Raw genomic sequence first — 22,930 nt, forward strand, 5'->3', positions numbered from 1 at the left:
TCAGTCTAACATGACCCACAAGGGAAGTGAGGGGCCCAGTGAAGCTGCAAACCAAACCTGTGCCCAACATAACCAAATGGATGTGAGCTCAGCTATGCCAATGTGTGCAGCAGCCACACATCTGGCTGAACTGGAACCACCATCACAGCTGTGGCATGTTCTCACATGCCCCTGGACCCCTGAACTCAACACTCAGCCAGCCCAAAGACTGGAGACAACTTGTCAGCCACAGGGGGTGTCTGACAAACCTGCTGCACACTCTGAGGAGGAGGACGATCATGACTGAGTCACCCCAAACCCTCCATATGAAGATGCTGGGAGATACCAGGATGGCAAGATGCTCTGATCAAGATGCTCTGACCAGACTGGTTGAAATGTGAGGATGTCTGGGTTCCTAGACAAGTGTCTGCTAAGGGTCTCTCAGTCACCCTACTGGTGAGCAGTGAGCACACTACCTACTTCACTTAATGTTACACTTTAAAACCTCACATTATGTTCTTCAGCCATGGCACGTCTTGAGAAAATGTATTTAGTTCTTACATGGGAGTCAGCAATGGATGGGAGTTCCAAGGTATTAAGTGTATACACTGAAGGAAAATGGACCATTCAGTGAGCAGATGTAAAATGATAGTCTTTATCAGCAGCCAGACACTTCCTCAGGTAACGCTTGGGATGTTGGAGAAAATGAAGTATAAAATCCCGCTGCTTCACATCACCTGCTTTCCCCACCACTACCTCTGCTGCAAGTTTACTATCATATTAACACTGAAAGTTAGAAAACTATTCCTGTATTCTAAACAAAGGGTTCTTTTGCCATTACCTGGACAACAATTCAATGTTTATACTATATTTGGCAGTTTGCAGCAGGTTCCACAATCCCAGCCTAAAACAATTCTGAAATGCCTTTCCAGAAAAACAGAACAAGAGAGGATTCTTCTGAAATCAGTGGTGCAGGTCAGAAGGAAGAATACTTCAGTGATGTCTGAGATGGAAGCAAATCACAAGAGAATACACCAAGGAAACCAGTTCTTTAATAAACCCTGAGGCTTAAAAAGCAATCAAAAATATAAATAAATTACTAATTCAATTTTTAAAAATGCTTATTACAACTATCTCTTTATTTGCAAATAATGTGAACATGAGAGGAAAAAAGTTTTCAAGGTAATCCCACCACCGTACTTCTCTACATTTAATTTCTTTCCCATGAGACTTGTTACCAAGTAAAGCCTATTAGATCTTTCTGACTGTCATATCTCCATTCTCATTCTTCTTATACTTTTTTCATTGTTCCCTTAGCTTCTCTCTTTTCAGAAATTGCTGAGAAAAGTATAAACATTTTATTTATTGAGAGACAGAAGATACCTTTTATCTCATAAAAAGTTACTTTGTCAGTCAGACTTCTGCTAAATATTTTCCCCTCATTGCCATAGACGTTTTCCTGTCTTTTGAAACAAAAATACACCACTCCTATGAAACCCAGGCATAAAGTGGCAGGAAGCCTGTAGGGAAGCAACAAGGCAATCACAGCTTTTTATCAGCTGGAACACATCACACAGCTGAAAACGGAAAGTCACATTCCAGCAGGCTGGAAGGACACATATCTATAATGCACCTTGCTGTAGCATGAATTAGAATGTGGAACCTATATGGATGCAATAAAGGATACAGGTAGCCACAGCAGATCCAGGAACTACCCTTGCTTTAATTGATGGTCACTGTTCTTGATTTGCTATTTTAGGAAAATAAATGCAAATTTTCATAGTCACCACTGCTAGCTATTATCAATCACCCCTCACTTCAGTCCCACCAAACACAGCACTCAAGGACTGGAGATACAATCCTGCAGCTTGTGCTATCATGCCACCTTTCTCAATGGGTCCCTCATCACTGCCCCCAGGCCTCGCAGCCTTTGCACCACTGCCTCCTCCCCTGGCTCTACAGTGGGATGCCGGAGGGAAGGGCAGGAAGGGCAGGAGCCGAAGGATGCCAGCGTGCAAAAGCCCTGCAGCCACAGAACAGGCCCCAACACATTTCCTGCTCCAAGGGGAGGACTCTCCACCCATCCATTTCCACCATCTCCTAACTGCCTAACTCACAGGGATCCCTACACCAGCTGCCTGGAGCAGTGTTTCCCTGGAAAGGGGGCCATGGAGAGCAGCTTGGGTGCTAAGTGCCAGTTTGGGTGCTGGGTGCCCCTTGCTGTCCCTGGAAGCAAGGGTGGTCCTTGGTGGCAGCTTCTGAGCTGCCCCCGAAGCTCAGAAGGCCCCACCTGCCCTGCTGCCCAAGGGGGGGACACGAGGCTGGGCTGCACCCTGGTGCTGCCCTGGTGTCCAGCACACATCCTGAGAGGTCATGCCATGCTCACCCTCTGTGCCCACAGGTGTCCCTGGACACACAAGGATACCTTTTCGCTAGAAGTTCCTTTTTCCCTTTAATCTCAAGTCTTGCCACACACAAGTAATGCCCCAATACTTCGTATTTCAGGCACAGCTGTGGCCTCACCTTTCTCAGAATGGCTGCACCAAAGTATTGCATCATCTGTATTTGTATGGAGAAGGCACAGACCTGAAAATTTAGGATCATTAGCAATAATGACTTTTAAATTACAATAATAATGAAAATTCTTTATGAAGCTCTGAGTAAAAATTCCCAAAGTTGATTGTAACACAAACAAGCTCTATGTTAATTTCTAGTTGCTGATAGCCAATAACCTCACTGAATGCCACTGGATATTTAAAGTTAAGGAAATGTAAAAGATGATACTTGAGCTTGCACAGTCCTCCGAAATGCTTGGGTGTCTATCCCTCACTGCCTGAGGTGCAACACCTTCACAGAACTGTATTCTGCATGTTGCATAATGATATTTTACATTTATCTGGACCACTCAAAAGGTGTAGCATGCAGCCAGTTGGGGTTTTGCCTGCACTGCTGATTTAGGCTGGGTTCCCAGAGGAGTTTGCACACACATCTATTGTATCCCACGGAGCTGTCGTTGATGATAAGTGGGACTACTTGTGGCAACACAGCCAAGCAGGTGCCAGCAGTGTTTGCAATGTGATACCCAGGCAAACTTGTGTAACGCTTGTGAAAAGCTGATGCTCATACCAGCCTTCCCCCCACCGCAGCCCCAGCACGAACTGCAATATAATGTTTAACAAGCAAACGCAATGTTACTTCAACAATGTTTAACCCATTTTTGACCAAATAAATCCCAATTTAACATTATGATGAACATCACTGTGGACAAAAAGTAATTATATTTAACCATCCTGTCAATTAAAGCTATATATTTATTAGTAATACTAAGAAATCACAGACTGATTGACCCTTCACATCTTGTTTTAGAAGATCAGAGTAAAATCCTGCCCCTCCTGGACAGGGAGGGGCAGGAGTTTAGCAGAGTCCAGATTTCACCCCAGTTGTTAAAACAACAACACAATGTGCAGACATGGGAATATAAAGCTAAAGTTCTGCCTTTCTGTAGGAAAAGCTTGAAGGCACACTAGAAAAAGGAGAACATGCCTATTTAAGGGACCCCTGGAGCACTTCTGGAACAGTTGCATGCAAAAGGGGTCCGGTTTGTTCACTCGGACGGCTCTGTACAACCGGCACAGGCAGAGGGACACCCAGAGAGATTCACTTCAAAAGACACAGACTTCAAAAGCTCCTTCCCAGTCCAAAGCAAAATGCTAATATCCACACCACCCACATTCCTCCCTCCTCTGCCTGGGCTGGTTCCTGGCTGGCTGTGGGGGCACAGCCCACAGGTACCCCACGGGCACCCCAGCACCAGGCAAGGGCAGAGCCACGCACCCCCCCGAGCCTGCCCTAGCTGCTCACCACCCCACAGAGCCTCTGACAATGATGACATGAAACTTCTGGCAGCTTTATGAAGCCTATTAGCTCCATTTGCTTGGTCTTCATGATTCTTAAATTTTGTTAATAAGCAGAAGGCAAAAATTACCATGCTTATTTGAATAATCCCCAAGTCAAATGAAAGAGTGCTGCGTTTAGCCACGTATCTATCGGTGTCTCAAAGTACCTCACTGGAGTAACAGTGAGTTACTTAGTGCTCCTTAGTGCTCCTCGCTAGCACTGCACACACATGCCTCTGCAGCATAACACATTGCTAGATTGAAATAAGATTTTTATAGCACCACTGTTATTTCCGGCTCATATAGAGATCAAATCCCCCAAGTTCATAAGGAGTCCCAGTCCTTCCCTGACCTAGGAGCAGCTGCGAGGAGCGGAGGACTTTCTGTTTGTCTGGGTTGAGAGGTTAATGGCTACTCCATAGACACGTTTTTTCCAGTTAACTGGCAGGTCATTTTAACAGATGATTTGCAGGTGTTACGCAACGCTTAGAGATAACCCCGTGGAGTATTTCTGTCTGAGCTTCTTTTCTGTCTCTTTTGTTTTTGGACTGCATCAGATAAATCACAGAAACCAGGCAGGTGAGACTTTCATGGACTAATCACACGACAAACTGCCCTTCCAATTTCCACACAGTGAACTTCTCCAAATAAATGTCAAATGTAGTTCAGTGCTTGTTAAAATTATCTTAAAATCCTAGCCATAAAAAACTTAAGCATTTCAAGTATCTCAAGACACGAAGCAGACAGTCCATTTTGATGAACATCACAGCACAGTTTCAAAGTTCACACCTTCACAAAACATGAAAAGGATGCTGGAATGATCAATCCCTTGCATAAGAAAACAGGTCTTCACTCCTACCTGAGACTTCAGTCACTTAAACCGTATAACTCATTATACTGAGAAAGGAATCATTCATGTCAGCTATTTTTCTGCACTGAACACACTCTTCACCTAGCCTAACAACTTTTTCAAGCTTTGTGCTCCAAGATGAGTGCTTATCTCCTGCTACCAGATAAAGAGCTACTGGTTCAAACAGTGACCATGCAATCATCTGCACCTTAATCCAAATGTTTTTCTTTAAGGTCACAAGCCTACTGTCTGTTTTTCCTGCTAGTCCTTACAGGACACGGAAACAGCATTTACCTTACCACATAAGCAGCACCCTAGCATTTTGGAAGAACCAGGAGCGGCTTTTCAGGGGATACACTGCAGCAAAATCAGTCAGCTCAGTTAATGTCACTTTCATTTTTCTGAAGAAAAAAGAACCTCAAGCCTGAAAACACAAGGGAGAGTGTGGTTCACTTTTCCGAGGCCTTGCTGCACACTGTGGCCACTTTTACAGCAAAACAATTGCTGCTGGGATTATGCCACAGTGTGCTTATTATTTTTCTAATAATCTCCCCAAGTGTGATTTTACATACCTAGTACTTTGAGCTTTTTTTTTTGTTTGTTTTGTTTTTTTTTACAAAAATAACACAAATCTTAGAGAGAGGCAGCAGAGAGAGGCAGCAAGAAAAGTATCTGGCTAAACCTTTGAAAGTCAACAGAAATATGGGATCAGGTCCACAGTAAACTTTATAGAGTGGCACCTGAAGAGGAAATTACTCATTGCATGATTGATGTCACAATTAGAGGCATAAAAAGTAATTCCATGATAAACAAGCAACTGAGCAGAAAAAGAATAATATCCTAACAGCATATTTGTGCTCAAATAAAAGTACATATTGGACAATATGGAACAGTCTTCACACATACACAGAGATGCGAGTTCTCCAATGAAGTTAATGGCACAGCATCCCTCCCTCTCCCTCCCCTTAACAGCCCTGATTTGGGGGCTGCATTTGGCCAGTATCTGCCCCTAGTGCCACTAAAGCAGCTCCAGTGCCATTAGCCATGTTACACAGCTATCACACAGCCACAACTCACTGCTTTCAGAGCTGCCATTTCCCACAGGAGTGCAGGTCAGCAGTGCAAACAGCAGCAGAACATCTGGTTCCAGTCCACCTGGGCCACACCAGCTCTGGGCTGAGGTCTAAGGAACTACCAGCCAAACCTCTGGGTACACAGAAGGGAGTAAACATGTTTTGTTGCTGAAAAAGCAGACATATCAAACCTCAACTTTTTTTTTACAGAAAAATAAAGTGGGAGGGGAGAAAGCATTACAGATACCTGTGCATTCCCTACATCTTGGCAAGTTACATCATTTACTACCTTTATGGAACCACATCAGAAAAGCTCCAGCCTCAATACCACCTCAGCTGAGGGAGTATGCTCCCTTCCATGCACACTCATATTTATTTATCCTTGTGATCCACGTTTACAAAATAACTTCAAAGCAACACTTCAATCCACAGCACATAGACTTGATAGATTTTTGTGGTTCCTCTCCAAAAATTTCACAGATAAATTGCTGCTTCAGGAAAACCAAGAGCTACACTCTAAACTGCAAGCGTGTTATTTCTGCCCATGCCCCCATGCTGGTCTGACAAACAATGCACTCAAATGCTCGCTTACCTGAGACTGACACTTTCATAAGGGCTTCCAGGGGTCTGTTGTTGTCCAGATCACGACTGAGTTTGAGTTCCCCAGTGACGGAGTCCAAAAGGAGCAAGTTTAACTCATTGCCTTGGACAAAAGTGTAGGCCAGGCTATCAGACACATCGGGATCATGAGCTGGGATCTTGCCAATGACACCAGAGGGAAAGCTGTTGGACTTGTTGGTCACGTAGTTATTGAAGAGGATCTGGAAGTCCTGCAGCACGGGTGGATTATCATTCTGGTCCAGGAGGCGGATGTGCACAGTTGCTCGGCTCACAAGAGGGGCTGAAGTGGCCTGCACCACAATAACATACTCTGTCCGGCTCTCATAATCCAGGTCCATTAGGGCTGTGAGGTCTCCATTGAGCAAGTCTAGTTGGAAAACCTCAGGGATGTTCCCCTCTACAATCTGGTACATGATCTGTGCATTGGTCCCCTCATCAGGATCAGCTGCACTGATCCGTGCCACAATAGAGCCCACGGGGCTGTTCTCCTCCACAAAGATATCAAATTCATCCTTCTCAAAGACAGGGGGGTTGTCATTAATGTCCAGCACAGTCACCTGGATGTCCACAGAGGCTTTCAGTGGTGGGCTGCCCCTGTCCACAGCAAAGGCCCGCAGGCTGTAGACAGCCACGTTCTCGCGGTCCAGCTTGCGCAGTGTGCGTATCACTCCAGAAGTGGGTTCAATGTAGAAGTCTCCGTCTCCATCATCACCACCCTGGAATGTGTAGAGGAGACGGCCATTGAGGCCTGAGTCACGGTCAGTGGCAGACAGCTGCAGGACACTGGTGGAGAGCGGCACATCCTCAAAAACCGAGCCCTGGTAGCGGTCGCGCAGGAAGCGGGGTGCATTGTCATTGGCATCCAGGATGAGAATCTCAACGTACGTCGTGTCCGATTTCTGGGGGATACCATTGTCATGGGCTGTAATGGCCAATGTGTAGGAGGCCTGGTCCTCATAGTCCAGCTCCATCAGGGTGGTGATGGTGCCTGTATCAGGGTCAATGCGGAACTGGGGGATATTATCATCCAAAATATAAGTGATTCTTGCATTCTCCCCTGTGTCCTCATCAGTGGCACTGATGGTGACAATAGAGGTGCCAATGGGCTTGTCCTCACTGACGCTCACTGTGTAGTGGGAGCTCTGGAAGACTGGGCGGTGTGTGTTGGCATCTGTGACATTGATGAAGACCTGGACGGTGTCAAAGCGAGTGCCATCAGAGGCAGTAACTGTGAGCACATACTGTCTTTCTTGCTTGTAATCCAGGGGCAAGGCCAGTGTGATCAGCCCTCCTCCACTCTGACTGGTGATGGCAAAACGGTTCCTGGTGTTGCCACTGGTAATCTGGTAAGTCACAACACTGTTAACGTCCCTGTCCACTGCTGTCAGGGTCAGGACACTGCTGCCCACAGCTGCATCCTCGTTCAGTCTGAGGTGATACACCTTCTCTGTGAAGGTGGGATTGTTGTCGTTCACGTCCAGGACAGTGATGGACACGCTGGCTGAGGAGGTCATGACCGGCACACCGTGGTCCCTGGCCTCCACCCCAAAGTGATAGTTTTCCACAGTCTCTCGGTCCAGCTCTGCAGCCACAGTGATCCACCCCGTGCTGTTGTTGATTTGGAAAGGGAACCCAGAGTCACCTGCAACAGGGGCACCTCCAGTGGATGGTGCCATCTCTATGAGTTTGTACTCCAAGCGGGCATTCTCTCCAGAGTCAGCATCCACAGCCTGGATGTGCAGCACCGAGTAGCCCAGAGGAACATTCTCCAGCACCGTGGCCTGGAAGGGAGTGCTCACAAAGATGGGGGCATTGTCATTCACGTCTACCACCTGCACTGACACCATACCACTGGAGTTGATCAAAGGAGGTCTGCCTCCATCCTGGGCTTTGATCCGGAGCGTGTACTCCCGAATAGTCTCGTAATCCAGAGGGTTGATGAGGTCGATGGCGCCAGAGAAAGAGTGAATGTAGAACTGGCCTTTCAGGTTGCCGCTCACAATGCTGTAGTGCACCTGGGCATTGCTGCCCCGGTCCCGATCTGTGGCTTGTACCTGCAGTATCTGGCTGTTCACTGGGGCATCCTCTGGCACCTGGACTAGGTAGCGCTTCTCACTGAACTGAGGGTAGTTGTCATTCTCATCCTCTACAGTGATGTGCACCATAGCTGTGGCACTGCGTGGTCCTGGATCCTTGCCCTGGTCATTGGCTTCCACCACCAGGTGGTACTCAGAGACCTCCTCCCGGTCCACTGAAGCTCGGGTCCTCACAACCCCGGAACGCGGGTCAATCTCAAAGACCCCATCACCAGCTCCTGGCTCCAGCAGGCGGTAAAGCATGTTGGCATTGGCCGGGGCATCACCATCAGTGGCACGGATGGTCAGCACCTCATAGCCCACCTCCAAGTTCTCCCGGATGCTCTCCCGGTACTCGGGCTGCTCAAACACTGGCTCGTGGTCGTTGGTGTCACTCACAGTCACTGTCAGATAGGTGGTGGCCGAACGGCGGCGTGGGGAACCATGGTCGGAGGCGGTAACCTTCAGCACGTGGGTGTCCTTCGTCTCCCGGTCAAGGCTGCGGGCAGTGACCACACTGCCGGTCTCGGCGTCGATGGTGAAGTAGTCGTTGGATCGCTCGTCAAAGAGCGCCTCCATGGAGTACGCCAGCCGGCCGGCCTCGCCCTCGTCAGGGTCCTGGGCCCGCAGCACGATGACCGCCGTGCCGGCCGGTTCGTTCTCGGGGATGGAGACCTGGTAGCTGGGCAGCTGGAACTGCGGGGGGCTGTTGAGGCTCCGCGCCCGCCGCGCTCCCCGCCGCCCGCCGCCCTCCTTGCCCGGCAGCGGGGCGCAGCCGGCGGCGGCTCCGCGGGGCTCGGCGGCCGCCCGGTGCCGGGCGCGCCGCGGGCCGGGGCCGCCGCCACGGGGCCCGCGGGGCTCGGCGGGCGGAGCGCGGCGCGGCGCGGTCCCCGCAGCCCTCAGGCGCCCGGCGGGCGGCAGCGCCGGCGGCTCGGCGGCGGCGGCAGCGGCAGCGGCGGGGCGCCCCGCGGCCCCCGCGGGCAGGTGGAGGAGCGGGGCGGCGCGGGGCGGCCGCGGGTCCCTGCCGCCTGCCGATGCCAGGGCGCAGAGCAGCGCGGCCCAGGACACGCAGGCGGCGGCGGACAGCAGCCGCGGCATCTCCGGAGCTCAGCGGGCAGCGGGGCCGGGCAGCGGGCTGCTGCACAATCCATCCACCCGCCGGGCTGCCCGCCCGCCCGCATCCATCAGCCGCCGGCCCGCCTCCCCCACCGCTCTCGCCTCCCGGGCAGCGCCGGCCTCAAGCCCCGCGCCCCGTCCCGGTCCGCGGGCAGCGGGCTGGAGAGCTCCAACTTTTCCACCTTAAACTTTGAAGTGAGTTCAAAATGGCTCCTCTCCTCCTCCTCCCGCCGCCGCTCCCCAGAGGGCGATTAGCATAAACCTGCTGCTTCTCTCCTCCGCCGAAAAGAAGAAAAGATAATCAAATACCGAGGTCTCCCCCGCGGTGGGGCCGGTCCACGGGCGGCGCGTTCCCGCGTGGCTGCGGGACACGGCAGAGCCGCCGCGCCTCGTTCCTCCCGTCCCGTCCTGTCCCGTCCCGTCCTGTCCCGCTCCAGCCTCCCGGCCCGGCTCGGCTCCGCTGAGCAGTGCAGGCAGCGCGGAGCGCGGCGGGCGCTGCCCGGGGCGGGGTTTCCTGCCCGCCCCGCCCGGCCCCTCCCGGGCGGCGGCGGGGGCCGGGCCGACCTCAGCCCCGCGGGGCTCCCGCTCCGCCGCCCGGCGCCCCTCGGCGGCCGGGGAAGCTGCGCGCCCCGGCGGGGCCGCTCGGGCTCGGAGCAGGTCCCGCTGCGGCTGCTCCGCTGCCCCGCGTGGACAGAGCTCCGCGGGCGGCGATTCTCGGCCGCTTCCCCACGCAGCAGCCACCTGTCGTCTCAGATTCGTCGTCCAGGACAAAGTTAAACAGAAATTCATTTAAATTCATTTTATTAAATTGTCGCTACGAAGGGGGCAAGAATAAAGTGAAACTACTTTCCAGGGCAAAATGAGCATCATGTGGGGGCCCAAGAGGGGCTGCCAGTATCCCGGCGGAAGATCTACTGCCGTGCTCACGCCTTGCTCTGAAGCACGCAAAGCAGCCGGCGGCATCTGCAGCCTTGAGTTCAAGATTTCTTTGGGGCAATCGCAAATAATGATAAACAGCACGCAAACTTCTGTGGGAACAAGCAAAGCTCAACTCCCCATGAAAATGTTGAAATGTTGACATGAAAATGACTGATGGTTATAATGTCAATTCTACGAATTTATGCTAATCACTGTATGTCGCTCTACTTTTCCCTTAGCGATGCAGCCGCCCGAGCGATGCGCCCGAGCTGCGGCCGCATCCCTGCGGCTGCAGTGGCCCCTGGTGGGTGCGGCGGGAAGGGCCGCGGGAGAGCCGCGGGACGGGACGGGGAGAGTCGCGGGAGAGCCGCGGGAGAGCCGCGGGACGGGACAGGGAGAGCCGCGGGACGGGACGGGGAGAGCCGCGGGACGGGACGGGGAGAGCCGCGGGAGAGCCGCGGGAGAGCCGCGGGACGGGACGGGGAGAGCCGCGGGAGAGCCGCGGGACGGGACAGGGAGAGCCGCGGGAGAGCCGCGGGAGAGCCGCGGGAGAGCCGGCCGAGCTCGCCCTGCCCGCCGGCGGCGGCAAGGACCGAGCTGAGCTACGGAGATCCCGCGTACAACAGCTTTGCGCAGGAAGGAGACATGGGGTGGTGAACAGCGACCTGCCCAAGGTTGCCGACTGGGATTTTGGAAAAGTTTGTTACTTTTAGGAGCTGGGAGGCAACTTTCAGAGCGATCTGTCTCTGTCGGTTCAGGCTCTTCAGTGCTTATATGAAGGTTGTGAATAAAAAAGATTCTTTCAGTGGCTTTCATTCCCTGAAACGCATTATTGCAAGGGAAAGAAAAGAAAGGAAAAAAGAAAAGAAAAAGAAAAGAAAAAGAAAAGAAAAGAAAAAGAAAAGAAAAGAAAAGAAAAGAAAAGAAAAGAAAAGAAAAGAAAAGAAAAGAAAAGAAAAGAAAAGAAAAGAAAAGAAAAGAAAAGAAAAGAAAAGAAAAGAAAAGAAAAGAAAAGAAAAGAAAAGAAAAGAAAAGAAAAGAAAAAAGAAAAGAAAAGAAAAGAAAAGAAAAGAAAAGAAAAGAAAAGAAAAGAAAAGAAAAGAAAAGAAAAGAAAAGAAAAGAAAAGAAAAGAAAAGAAAAGAAAAGAAAAGAAAAGAAAAGAAAAAGAAAAGAGAAAATAAAACCAACCACCTGGATAATTGCCAGTATGTCTGTCAGGAAGAAAAAGAGCTTTCTAAATTGTTTTTTTTTTTTTTGAAAGAAGTTTTGCTGATTCAGCTTTACTCAATTTGAGATTTTTCAAAATGGAATTTAGAAGCTTACTTGGCTTTGTATATCCTCTGTTGAAAAGGATTGCTCATGAAAAGAAAGTTTAAAAAATTAAGCATAACCTTCCATTCATGTATTGAGTTTGAGGGGATGCAGTTACCTGCTCCAGAAACAAAGCAACTCACTTGGTAGATGGGTTAATCAATATTAACTTGGGATTTGCAGAAGGAAACTTTTCAGTCCATACTTTGTTTGCTTCCTTCTACATTTCCTTACTTCTATGTTCAATGCCGACAATTTGAAAAAAAACCTCTTGTTATAAAATAATTTTTTTTGCCTCTTTAAAAATGAGATCCAAGTACATATTTCAAGATGAAATAGATTTGTAAGAAAAGACAGTTTAAACTTTTTTGTTTTCTTTTATTGCAATAAGAGGCAACAGTGAGTTGGGCAGATACTGAAATATCTTCTGTATAAACCAATTTTGTATATGATTACACAAAACCCTCCATCTTTTCCCTATTTGACCTGCCTTCTATTTCCAGTCAATTTCATCTTGTTGATATGAAGTTTCACTGTTTTGTAATTAAATGTATTCTCCTTATTGTTCCTTGCATGCATTACACCATTTGTCATGTTATTTCACCATTAAAATAGACTTCAAATCCAAAATGGTGAATACAGTTGTTATGACTGACTCACTGCTCTAGCAAAAGAGTGGTTCATTTTAAACTCTGGCAACTCAAGAGACTTTTCAGTGGTGAAATGACTCACGCTTGCTCACAGAGTGCTCTGTGTGGGAACAGGGGTCGCTGTTAGATCAGAGGTGGATCTGTTTCTGCTGCTGCTTCAGTGGGTCCAGAAGCGCCAGAGAAGGCAACAGTGATACAGAACATTTGTTAAAGGCAACTCAAGGTGGGAACAAAAACAGAATTGCATGTCTCTCTTGTTTTAGCTGCCAAGTTTTTAGTGAAGGCTGATCCTTCAAAGAAAACCAGAAAAAAACTTTCTTTATGTCTGATTTTGCAGATTTTTTCATATAAGCTGTTCTTTTCCTATAGAAGAAATCACACTGACATCACCATGATGAGCAACGTTCATAAAAAATGCAAGTGGGTGAGGTTTTCCTTGACCCTGTTTCCTTAGTACCAATTGATGACATATTCATTTCACAGCTAAAAAAAAAAGGCTGTTTCAACTTGTCTAGGAGTGAAATCTTTCAAGTTTCTTTCCAAAGTGAGTTTTAAAAAAATTCTGAGAAAAAAAAAATAGATAGAATTGTTACGCAGCTTAACTCAGTGCTTAGCTTAAAAAAATAGTAGTTAAACTGTAAGGGATTTTCCTAAAACATGAAGTTTACAAGACAAGGGGAGAGATCAAGAATCATTCCTTAATTGGGACTGTAGCCCAGAGGAAGGCTTGTGCAGAGTGAGGTTGACTGCATCTAGATCCAATAGTATTTTAAAGGTTGGGAATAAAGTAATTCAGTGTAAATCCATCCCTGTGGAAGAGGTGGTTCTATAGAAGGAGATGGAGCTTTTCTTATCTTAGCCCAGCAATACTCTGAGGAAAGACTTAAAAAGTCACATTCAGTAATGCTGTGTTTAAATTGTTAATTTCTCTCTCTCTTTTTTTTTTTTTTTTTTTTTTTTTGGTTAAAGAACAAGAGTGATGAAAAGATTTTTTTGGCATTGGATTTGTGAAGTATATTGCAAAAGTCTGATATGCAGTATGTATCCCACCCCTCCAAACCAAGGGTTTTGTCTTCTAAACTCTTGCTTGGGGGAAGAAGAAAATTTATCCTCAAATTTAGGTATCCATGCAACACAACCTATATCTTGTATAAGATCTCTGTATACATAGTGTTAACATAAATTGATATATGTATCACATCTTCATAACTGCATTTATTCACTTCACAAATGCACCAATGATCTAGTCCTGCTAAAGTAACAGTTTGAGAAAATAATCTAAGAAACCACAACAGGCAGTAATAAAACAGCCTTTAACCACAATTTATTCCACAACCTTACAATTTTCCAGCAACTTGAAAGAAACTGGATGTTTTAGAAATGAATAATAATGGATTTTGGAGGGGAACGTTATTTATTACCCCTTATTTCAAATAAACTAACAGCATATTAGACATGAAAAAAAAACAAACCAAACCCAAATGACTCACTGGTTTTTAGACTACTTGTGCTGGTTGCTGGTACATCCTACCCTCACAGCTGGGTGTCTTCAATGTCTGGGGCTGCACATCAGCAGAGAGCAATCGTCTGTGATCCCAGACAAAGCCTAATAAAAAATGAGAGGGGAGAAACGAGGAATTCCTCAGTTTTGAAGGTTCCCCCTGCCTGTGTCAGGAGGCAGGTGGGAGCCCTGGTCTGTCACCAGCAGAGTCACCCCGGCTCTCTGGGACAGGGCACCACAGGGAGGATCTCTGTCCGCTCAAAGCTCCTCCAGGAGACCTCCTCCTGCACAGTGTGCAAACTAGTCTGAGCACAGGAGCTGGCAGGATCATGGTAGTGAATTTAGGTTGGACAAACCCAGGATTTTAGACTATGTCTCCAATCACTACAGAAAGAAAGCATGAGAAATTTCTCTGTGGACAGGCGTTTGGTCTTTCAGTCCTCATGTGAATCTGTTCCATGTCCAGCCCCAGAATGGTCAAATGAGCAAAAGTAATTTATGTTTCCACACTGAATCTGAGTTTATTTTAGGAATAGAAGAACTAGTTCAAGTTCCATATGGTGAAATTTGATCCCTCCCCTATTGCAGGAACCACACAGGTTTGGAAGTGTTCCAGAAAATACTTTTATTGCTAACATTCATTCTTCTTAAAGCCAAGAATGGATTTCAAAATGCTGGGATCCTTATTGCAGGAATTATGTTCAAGGCTTCTTGGCTGTATGTAGCTTTTCTTTTCAGAAAGAGTAGAAATGATTTTGAGCTCTCTTGGCATTTGTGGTAGCGAATCATATTGTTGCCTCTTTTAAAATCCTCAGTGGATACAGCAGCGATTCGGTGTTGAGACTTGTTTATTTCTTTAGAATTCATACCATCCATTTATAATTTACCCTAAGGAGCTCAGCTCCACCCTACTCAAACACTGCCTGTGAGTTTCCTCACTCTAAATTGGTTTGGGTATTTTCTCCCTCCTCACTTTAGCTAAAGGCTCCACTAGTTACAACATGCAAAATGACAAATAAACCAATAGAAAAGCAAATTTCATTTTCAAAAATTGCACGGTGGCCAAGAACAAATAAAAGCAGAATAAGGCTTGATTTTTACTTATGAAGGAAGTGATATGGAGATTAATGCATCAGAAATGTAGTTATACATAATAACAAACTCTGTAACACATCCTGTAACAAACAAATAAAATGTGAGACTAATCATTGAGTTCAAGTGAGCAGAGGAGAAAACTCAAGTTTGTACATTGATGTGTTTTTCTGTACTTTGCATATCTCTCTTATACATTAACTGAGGTACTGAGTGAAAAACAAACCCTTGGAAAGTACCTTTTACTGTTTGTTTTGCAGGATTTGCCCTTTCTTTCTGACAGGGTCTCACCTTATGATGTACAAACAGATTTAAAAGTTAATTCTTGGGGCTTTGCCCAAGAGTTTGCTGAAAGTTTGCTGTCAGTTCATCAAAATAAAGGTGCAATGGGACAGATTTCCTTTGCCAGCTTTGCCAGCTCCTGTTGCTTAATCAGGGGATTAGGGCACTAATGAATGACAACAGAGTACAAAAGAGGAACAGTATCTTGTTTGACATTCTAGCTTGTCTGAGTGATGGGTTTGGGACTAAAGTCTAAAAACACATTACAAACACCCTGATGTGGTCAGCAGGGAGCATTTACTGCTGGTGCTACAAGAACCGTGAGGAGTGAGGAGATGACACAGAAAATGAGCAGATTAAGCACTGGAGTTCAAGTGCTGATAGAGATGCTTCTGACTGTGGAGGAGTCTGCAGGGCCGCACTGCTCATGGGGTAGGCATGCTCTGCTTTTACATGGGAATATGGGGATATTGTTCTTGTCCCACCATCGGTAGCTATTCCTCACAGTGCCTACATGTGGATATTTGTAATATGAAGTTAGAATCCAGACTGCTCCTATTTCTCCCCTAGTATTTCCTTCAGCTTTCTCTAATATTTAGACACCCGTTTCATATTGAAATGCTGTTTTCTAGGGACTTTAATGCCTTCAAAGTATTTTTTTGCTGGAGTGAGCTAACATTTTCTGAACTTTTTGTGGTTTTACATAGAGACAGGATTAGGGTTTTTCCTCCAGTCTCTGTTATTTTGTCATTATCAGCACCAAGCATCATCTGCCATTATATTGCCTACTTGCTCAGCACCAAGAGATTTTTCTCCAGAAGCTGGTTAGATTTGATGCCATTAGATTAAACAGTACTGCTTATTTTTGTAGCATCTACACACCCTGCCACCTTCCTGCTTGGCTCCTTCCTGCCAGTAGGACCTTGTAGCCTGTTTTTCATGAGCTTGCCATGGGCTCGTTGGACACAGCAACATTTGCAGAAGGAAAACATGGAGAAAATTCTTTCAATTACTTATCAAAGAGTATTCAAAGAGCTTCTGGTGGATGGGCATGAAGGTGGAGTGAAAGCAAGGACACTGTGACTTTGGTTTAACCTATTAATTTTCTAGAAGTTCAATTACATTCAAAGACGAGGTATTTCAGCCTCTTGGGGGAGGAAACACAGAGTTCTAATTAAACACTTGCAGGCAGGGAATTAGTTGCTCTGTTGGAAAAATAAAAATTTTAACTGAAATACTTAATGTGGGAATATGAAGTCAGCATAATAGGTTGCTCAGATAATGATGGAGATTATGGCTTTGTGGTTGTTTCATCAAGAGAAGGTGAAGTCATAATTTAGCACCTCTCCTAATCACTAATCCTAATCTCCCCCTTTCTTAGTTTTATTTCACACCTAGAAATAAATGGAAAGACAGAGTCTTGGTTTCTAGTCCTGGACTGGAAGCACACTCTGCACCATAACCTCTTTTTATCTTTTCCCAGGAAACCTAGGAATAGTAAGTTTTTTCTCATAGATGCATTATGTAACATATTTCTGAGGGTTCATTAGCATCCCTGGGGCTTGGCAACTCTGAATGTGGACAAATAGGAAGTGTTTGAAAAACCACTTTAATAAGCCTCACTAATACTGTGCTGGGCCTCAGTTCAGGCTTTCCCTGGCTGTGAGACAGGTACACAGAGACACCATGTCCATCTGCAGGCATCCAGAGGGATCAGGTTCAGGTTGTGTGCATTGCCCTGCTGCTGAGCTTCCAGGCTGAGCTTTGCCTATGCCAGCTCACCTCCTTGGTCAGCCCATGCCAGGCTGGGCTTTGCACAGCCCTTGGGACCATGCATTCACTATTCTCATAGTGAGAAATTTGGATGGAGCTACCCTGTGTGTGTTGGGAAAGGCAAAAGAGCTGTTCTCTGTGAGCAAGCCATGCCATACCAGTTGGTCTCTGTAATGAAAAATGGGCCCTGGCCTGATTTATTTCCCAGTTTAAGCAAGCTGAAAGAGAGATTTCACTCCAAATGTATGAAATACATTGCATTTTCAAAATCTAGTATCTTATCTGTTCTATTTTCTGCTGCTCTGCTTGCTGCTGAGAACCACGGTTCATTGTCCTGCCTCTCCAGCAGCTTTCAGCAGGCTCACCACTCACAAACAGACCATGGCTCTGGTTGCTGAATTTCTTTGGAGATCACTCAGTGTTCTTTCATAAAGGAGAGGAAGAGCATTTGCACTCTTAATGAATTTAGTTGTCATCACTTGTCAGCTTTGTGCTCTGAGGTCTCTCTTAGGTAGCGTAATTATCATTGTATTTATATATAGGTAATTATGATCTGGGAAGCAGTCCAAATTCTGCTTTTTAAGTAAAATTGGTGAGGCTTATTTGCAGTGACTGGACCCCCTCAGCACACAGCAGCCTCACTGGCAGCACCACAGTGGCTGTGGGAGGATGTGCCAGTGGCTGGATACAAGAGACCCTCTTTCCTGCTTAGTTACAGCCAGGAGCCATTTCCTGTTCTATCTGCCATGTCCCAAAACAGCCTTAGCTTCAGATATTCTAGCCTGAACGCTGTAGTCAGGAAAAGGACAAAAATTATCCCTGGTTACACAGGCTGGGGGAATGGGAAGCTCATTGGGCTGTCAGGCATGTGCTCCAACTCCACCTCTGCTGCCAGGCTGATTTTCCCTGTACCGACAGATATGGGTCTCACAGCCCTCAAAGAAACAAGAGTCACACAAGATGATTTCCAGAGAGCAGCTTTGGTTTCAAATCCCACCATCAGTCATGCCACAGCAATGGTTTCACAGGGCTCTGCAGAGCCAAATAGCCCCACTCCCACCCTGCCTGCTTCTCCTGAGCACTTCAGTAGTTTGGGGGTACAGTGTACTACTGTGGCTGACAGCTGGACTTGATATCTGAAAGGTCTCATCCAACCTGGATGATCCTGACCTGACCTTCAGCTATAAATGCCTCATGGTCCCAAAACATATTTTCAGGTGAAAAAAATCCTCTGGGAAGAGCTGTAACCATTCCTACTGGAGGGTGCAGCATCAGCCATAGCTGCTGCCTCTACAGTTATTTGCACCTTCTGCCATGTCATGTTAGAGAAATGCAGGGTGCCCTTGGGTTTTGGAGACTGTGGGTGAAACACTGGGACTCTTTGCTACTCATGCAGAGAGCATTGCTCTAACATTAGAAAGTGCTGATCTCCATTTCCACCCACAGTGGAGAAAATGAAATATTTTCTGAACTATGAGGAGGTTGAGAGACTTAGAAGTAAAAGTATTCCCACAGCTGGCACTGTCACTGATGAAAAAGGTTGTCAAAATTGGATTATTCTGAAAATTTCAACCAACAGAGCATGCTGTCAGCACAGACTGGGACAGAGAAGAGTCCTGGGGCAGTCACAGGGCTCAATGCTGGAGGCTGGGATGCTGGACTTCTCATGGGTGGATATCACTGGGTGCTAATAGCTGCTTCTTGGGAAAGGGGATGAAGGGAACCATTCCAAACATTTGGTCTTGTTTGGAAGAGGAAATTCTCATATTCTTTCTTTGCTTTCTTACCCAACTGCATGCTGTATAAACCTGCAGATGCCAGAGATGTATTTATATTTGGGTTGCTGAATGTATATTGCCCTGTATCTGTGTTTTACTGTTCTATGGCCAAGATTGCTTCCTGTCCTAATCCATGATCTCCACCTATAGTCTTGTGACCTTCTGAACCATATAAAGATGTAAACCAAACTCACCCTTCCTACCTATGTAGAAGACAAGAAAAATAAATCACATCATCTAAAAACTCAAAAATCCTACCTCTAACACATTCAAAATTCCTTCAAAAATCCCCATATGTGCCTCTTTTACAGATTGAGGCAAGGCTCTCTTGGAAAGTCCTTGCTTTTTTCATATACTGTAACTTTTGATCAGATGGTTTGTTCAGCCTCACGGCAGCATTTTTCTAAAACACAGAAGTGGTTAACCTTGCTAATCCATTGGTAGGAACTTGGTGGCTATTTCTTTCAATGAAACATCTCTTCTCAGGTGAGTTCTGCAGTGTTCCTCCCCTGGTATTGTGCAGTGGAGTGCAAAGACAGCTATTGGTGCCCTCCCAGGCTAAGCATTCCCAGGAGGAGGATGTCAGGAGGATCCTGCCCCTCTGCTCAGCACTGGGAGCCCACACCTGGAGTGCCAGGTCCAGTTCTGCACTCCCTGTACAGGAGAGATGTGAACGTGCAGGAGACAGCCCAGAGAAGGGCCATGGAGACCATGAAAGGGCTGGAGCACTGCTCCCATGAGGAAAAGCTGAGCGAGCTGGGACTGCTGAGCCTGCAGAAAAGGCTCAGGGGGATCTCATCAGGTTATACAGGTACCTGAAGGGAGGGTGCAGAGAGGATGGAGCTGGACTCTTCTCAGCTGTGCCTGGTGACAGGACCAGAAGCAAAGGGCACAAAGTGAAACACAGGAGGTTCCCTCTGAACGTAAGGAAATATCCTCTCACTGAGAGGGTGACTGAGCACTGGCACACGCTGCCCAGGAGTCTCCATCTTGTGCAGTCTCCCTCCTTGGAGATACTCAAAGGCCATCTGACTATGGGCCTGACCAACCAGCTGCAGATGACCTTTTTTATCAGAGGCTTGGACCAGATACTTCTGGAGGTCCTTTCCAAATTCAGCTATTCTGGGGTTCAATACAGGGCAACAAACAGTGGGAGAAAAGCAGGATAAAACAGGGCAAGGAAGATAGAGCAAGGTAAATTATTGAGGCAGCACAGAAGAGAGGGATGAAGCTGCCAGGAGGGAGCATTAGTTAGTGTTCCCTTTTTTCTGGCCCCATTTGAAACCAATATCTTAGGGTTTACTGGGATATAATGCTGCAGTAGAGAGTAGTTGCAAAGTGGAAAATCATAGTAGTTCTCACAATTTGGCAGGCTTCTTACCTGGTACTGAACTTCTCAGGATGATTGTCAAATGTTGCAGTCAACCTGTGCCAAGCCATCCCATCCTCCTGTGACACCAAGCTAGGGAAACCTGTAAGTGCTGGAAGAGCTGCCCAGCGTCAGCGCTGTCACTGCACTGCATCTCCCAGGTACACAGGCTTCTCTGGGTGTGCAGAGTTGCTGGCAGGGTGATCCAAGAGACATGGCTGCTCCTAACCAAGCATTTTTCTGTGGTTTTCCCTCTCCCTTGGAGTCTGAATCCCAACAACAGGAACTGCTTGGGGCATGAGCTTGCAGTACTACGGTGGTCAATCAGAAGCAGCTGATTGGCACATAAAATAGCGCTGGGTGGACCTTCCTGGCAGCCCTCGCTGGTGCTGTTCATCTAGATTGTTCTATTTTCCACTGACACTTTTGCTAGCTGAGATATGCTGGGATGTGATAGTCACAGCTGGCACAATGTCTGCTGGCAGGTCTGAGCCCAGTTTCTTTGCTTGGGTTGCATTGCCTCTGTATTCCTGTAACTAGCAGTGTCATTGCAGGGGTTTATCTGGTGCTGTTGGTTTATCTGAAAGCCATACAGACCTGTACTCTTCCTCCTGGTGTTGCTCGAGGCTGGCTGTGCAGTGAAGACCATGCCTACAGGTGGGGGGCTGTGGCAGGGGGGACTCAGCCCTCCTGGGCTGAGCCTGAGAAGCTCCAGTGCTCACCATGGACCATGGTCAGGCTTTCAGTGCTGTGGGAGCACTGACTGCCCTGAGACACAATCTGACTGAAAGGTGCAGGCAGACAAAACCCTCTAAGGGCTTTTTTTCCATGTCTGGGGCAGTCTTTGCCTGCACCCATAGGAAGAGAGCAGCTTGAGCCATAGTGGGTCTGATAAAGGAAAATCATCCCAAACCGTACAAATGTAAAGTCTTGATGATTTGAAAAAATATTCCTACTAATTATTCACACAAAAACACACAGCCACCAAATTAAATGAGCTTTACTGCCTTTGCAAAGTCAAGTTCACAAGAGTATACCAGAATTAAGGTGAGCTATATGTGCTATACAGACTTCCTCAGTACATGTACTATGGGAATTTGTTGCAGTTTCTCAGTGTAGCACTTGTTGTACACTGTGGACTTAGTAATAGAAAGGATTTTAGCCCTCTTTAACATTTAGTTGAGGCTTTTCTGGCTAGCTGTCTCCATTCCTGTTATAGACACTGTAGATGACTCCTGCTGAGGTTTGAAATGTCATCTAGTGGGAGATGAGATGTGTTCTAACAAATGCTTAATAACCTTTGGTGTTTTTCTTCAAATGTGAAATGTAATGGATATAAATGATACCAAGAAATCAAGAATAAGCATACCAAAGAGCTTCCTGGCTGGTTACCCTGTTTCTGGCAGTGACAGGTCCTGCAGGCAGAGCAAAAGGAGATGACAAGAAAGTGTTGGTGTTTCACAGAAGTGCTTGCAGACTGCAAATATTTGTGGTCCAAAGACTTCCTGACCAGAAATAACACCTTCATTTTTGATACTGACAAATGGATTTTTCTTCCAGGAATTTGGCTGATTGCTTTATGAAATGTGCAAACTTTGGCATCCTCCCACAAACTGCTGTGGAACTTCAGAATTCATTGTGTGAGAAACCCTCCTCTTCCTTCCCTGTAGCATCTGCCACCTGCTCAGGGCTGCAAACACCCTCAGACAATGTTCTCTGCTCCCTTTCTTCATCCTGCTCAAGACTTCATGCACACAGTTTCCACCCCCCAGTTATTTATTTTCAGGGCTAATGGCTGCAGTTCTTTCTGTAACATATTTTCACATTTATATTTACCTTGAAATGTGGGCCCAGAACTGTGTATCTTGTTTTGATTTGCAATAGCTTGTTCAGGTTTTATCTCTGCACATTGGAAGCTACAACTGGGTTTGCTAATGGGTTTGACTTAAACTATTCTGTCTTTTATCTGCAATTTCACCTGCCACTTTATTGTCCAGTTTCTGTGTATTCTGAAACCCTTCTGAAACTGCTGCAGTAACTTTTGTCCTTATTATTTTGGACAGTTGCATATAGTTGATTGACTTTACTCAATATCCCAGAAGGTCTATTCTTCCTATAATAGGTCTATTAAACCTTCATTTGTGGATTTTGTAGAAACTGATTGCTCAGAGGAGCTGCAGCATATGTCACTGTAGGACTCCAGCTGGGATCCCCCCTTCCCTGTGAATAATGCTGGTGTATTCCTGGGTTTTGCCAATTGCTTGCTCACATGAAAACACGCTCTCTTAATCCATGGCAGCTATTTCGCAAGTTGCTGTTGAAGGATTTTCCCAATGCCTTTTGAAAATTGAATTGACTTTATCCTTTGGGTTTTGCCTGTCTGTTAGCACCAGTTTGTTGATGGTTTCAAAGTAACCTTACAGATATGCGAGTCGTGACTGCTGATGCTGAGATGAATGTACCTTATTTATTTACATATCCACATGACCAGTCCTTTCCAATAGTTATTTGACCCAACTGTGGAGTGGCCTCAGACAGTAAAAGCTTAGAGTGCTTTTCATGTTTATATATATTCTTATCCAAAAATACTGCTCATCTTCAACCAACACCCTCAGGAATCATGCAATTCATCTTCCGGCCACCAG

The 22,930-nt window shown here is 46.6% G+C and overlaps 1 protein-coding gene across 7 annotated transcripts in view; it reads right to left on the reverse strand.

The window, feature by feature from the left end:
• CELSR1 (cadherin EGF LAG seven-pass G-type receptor 1) overlaps positions 1–10,444 on the reverse strand; it is a 165,734-nt gene extending 155,290 nt beyond the window's left edge. For 4 of the 7 annotated variants that reach the window (XM_030255910.4, XM_030255886.4, XM_030255891.4 and 1 more), the window contains exon 1: positions 6,391–10,443. In XM_030255910.4, coding sequence (XP_030111770.4) covers positions 6,391–9,592 — 3,202 coding nt within the window. In that variant the 5' untranslated portion in view covers positions 9,593–10,443. Of the gene's footprint in view, positions 1–6,390 lie in introns of all 7 variants that reach the window. The other 3 variants (XM_072920189.1, XM_072920168.1, XM_072920185.1) reach the window with 1 other exon arrangement.
• Between the last annotated feature and the right edge of the window lie 12,486 nt (positions 10,445–22,930).

The sequence above is a fragment of the Taeniopygia guttata genome, chromosome 1A (assembly GCF_048771995.1).
Source record: "Taeniopygia guttata chromosome 1A, bTaeGut7.mat, whole genome shotgun sequence".
NCBI lineage: Eukaryota > Metazoa > Chordata > Aves > Passeriformes > Estrildidae > Taeniopygia > Taeniopygia guttata.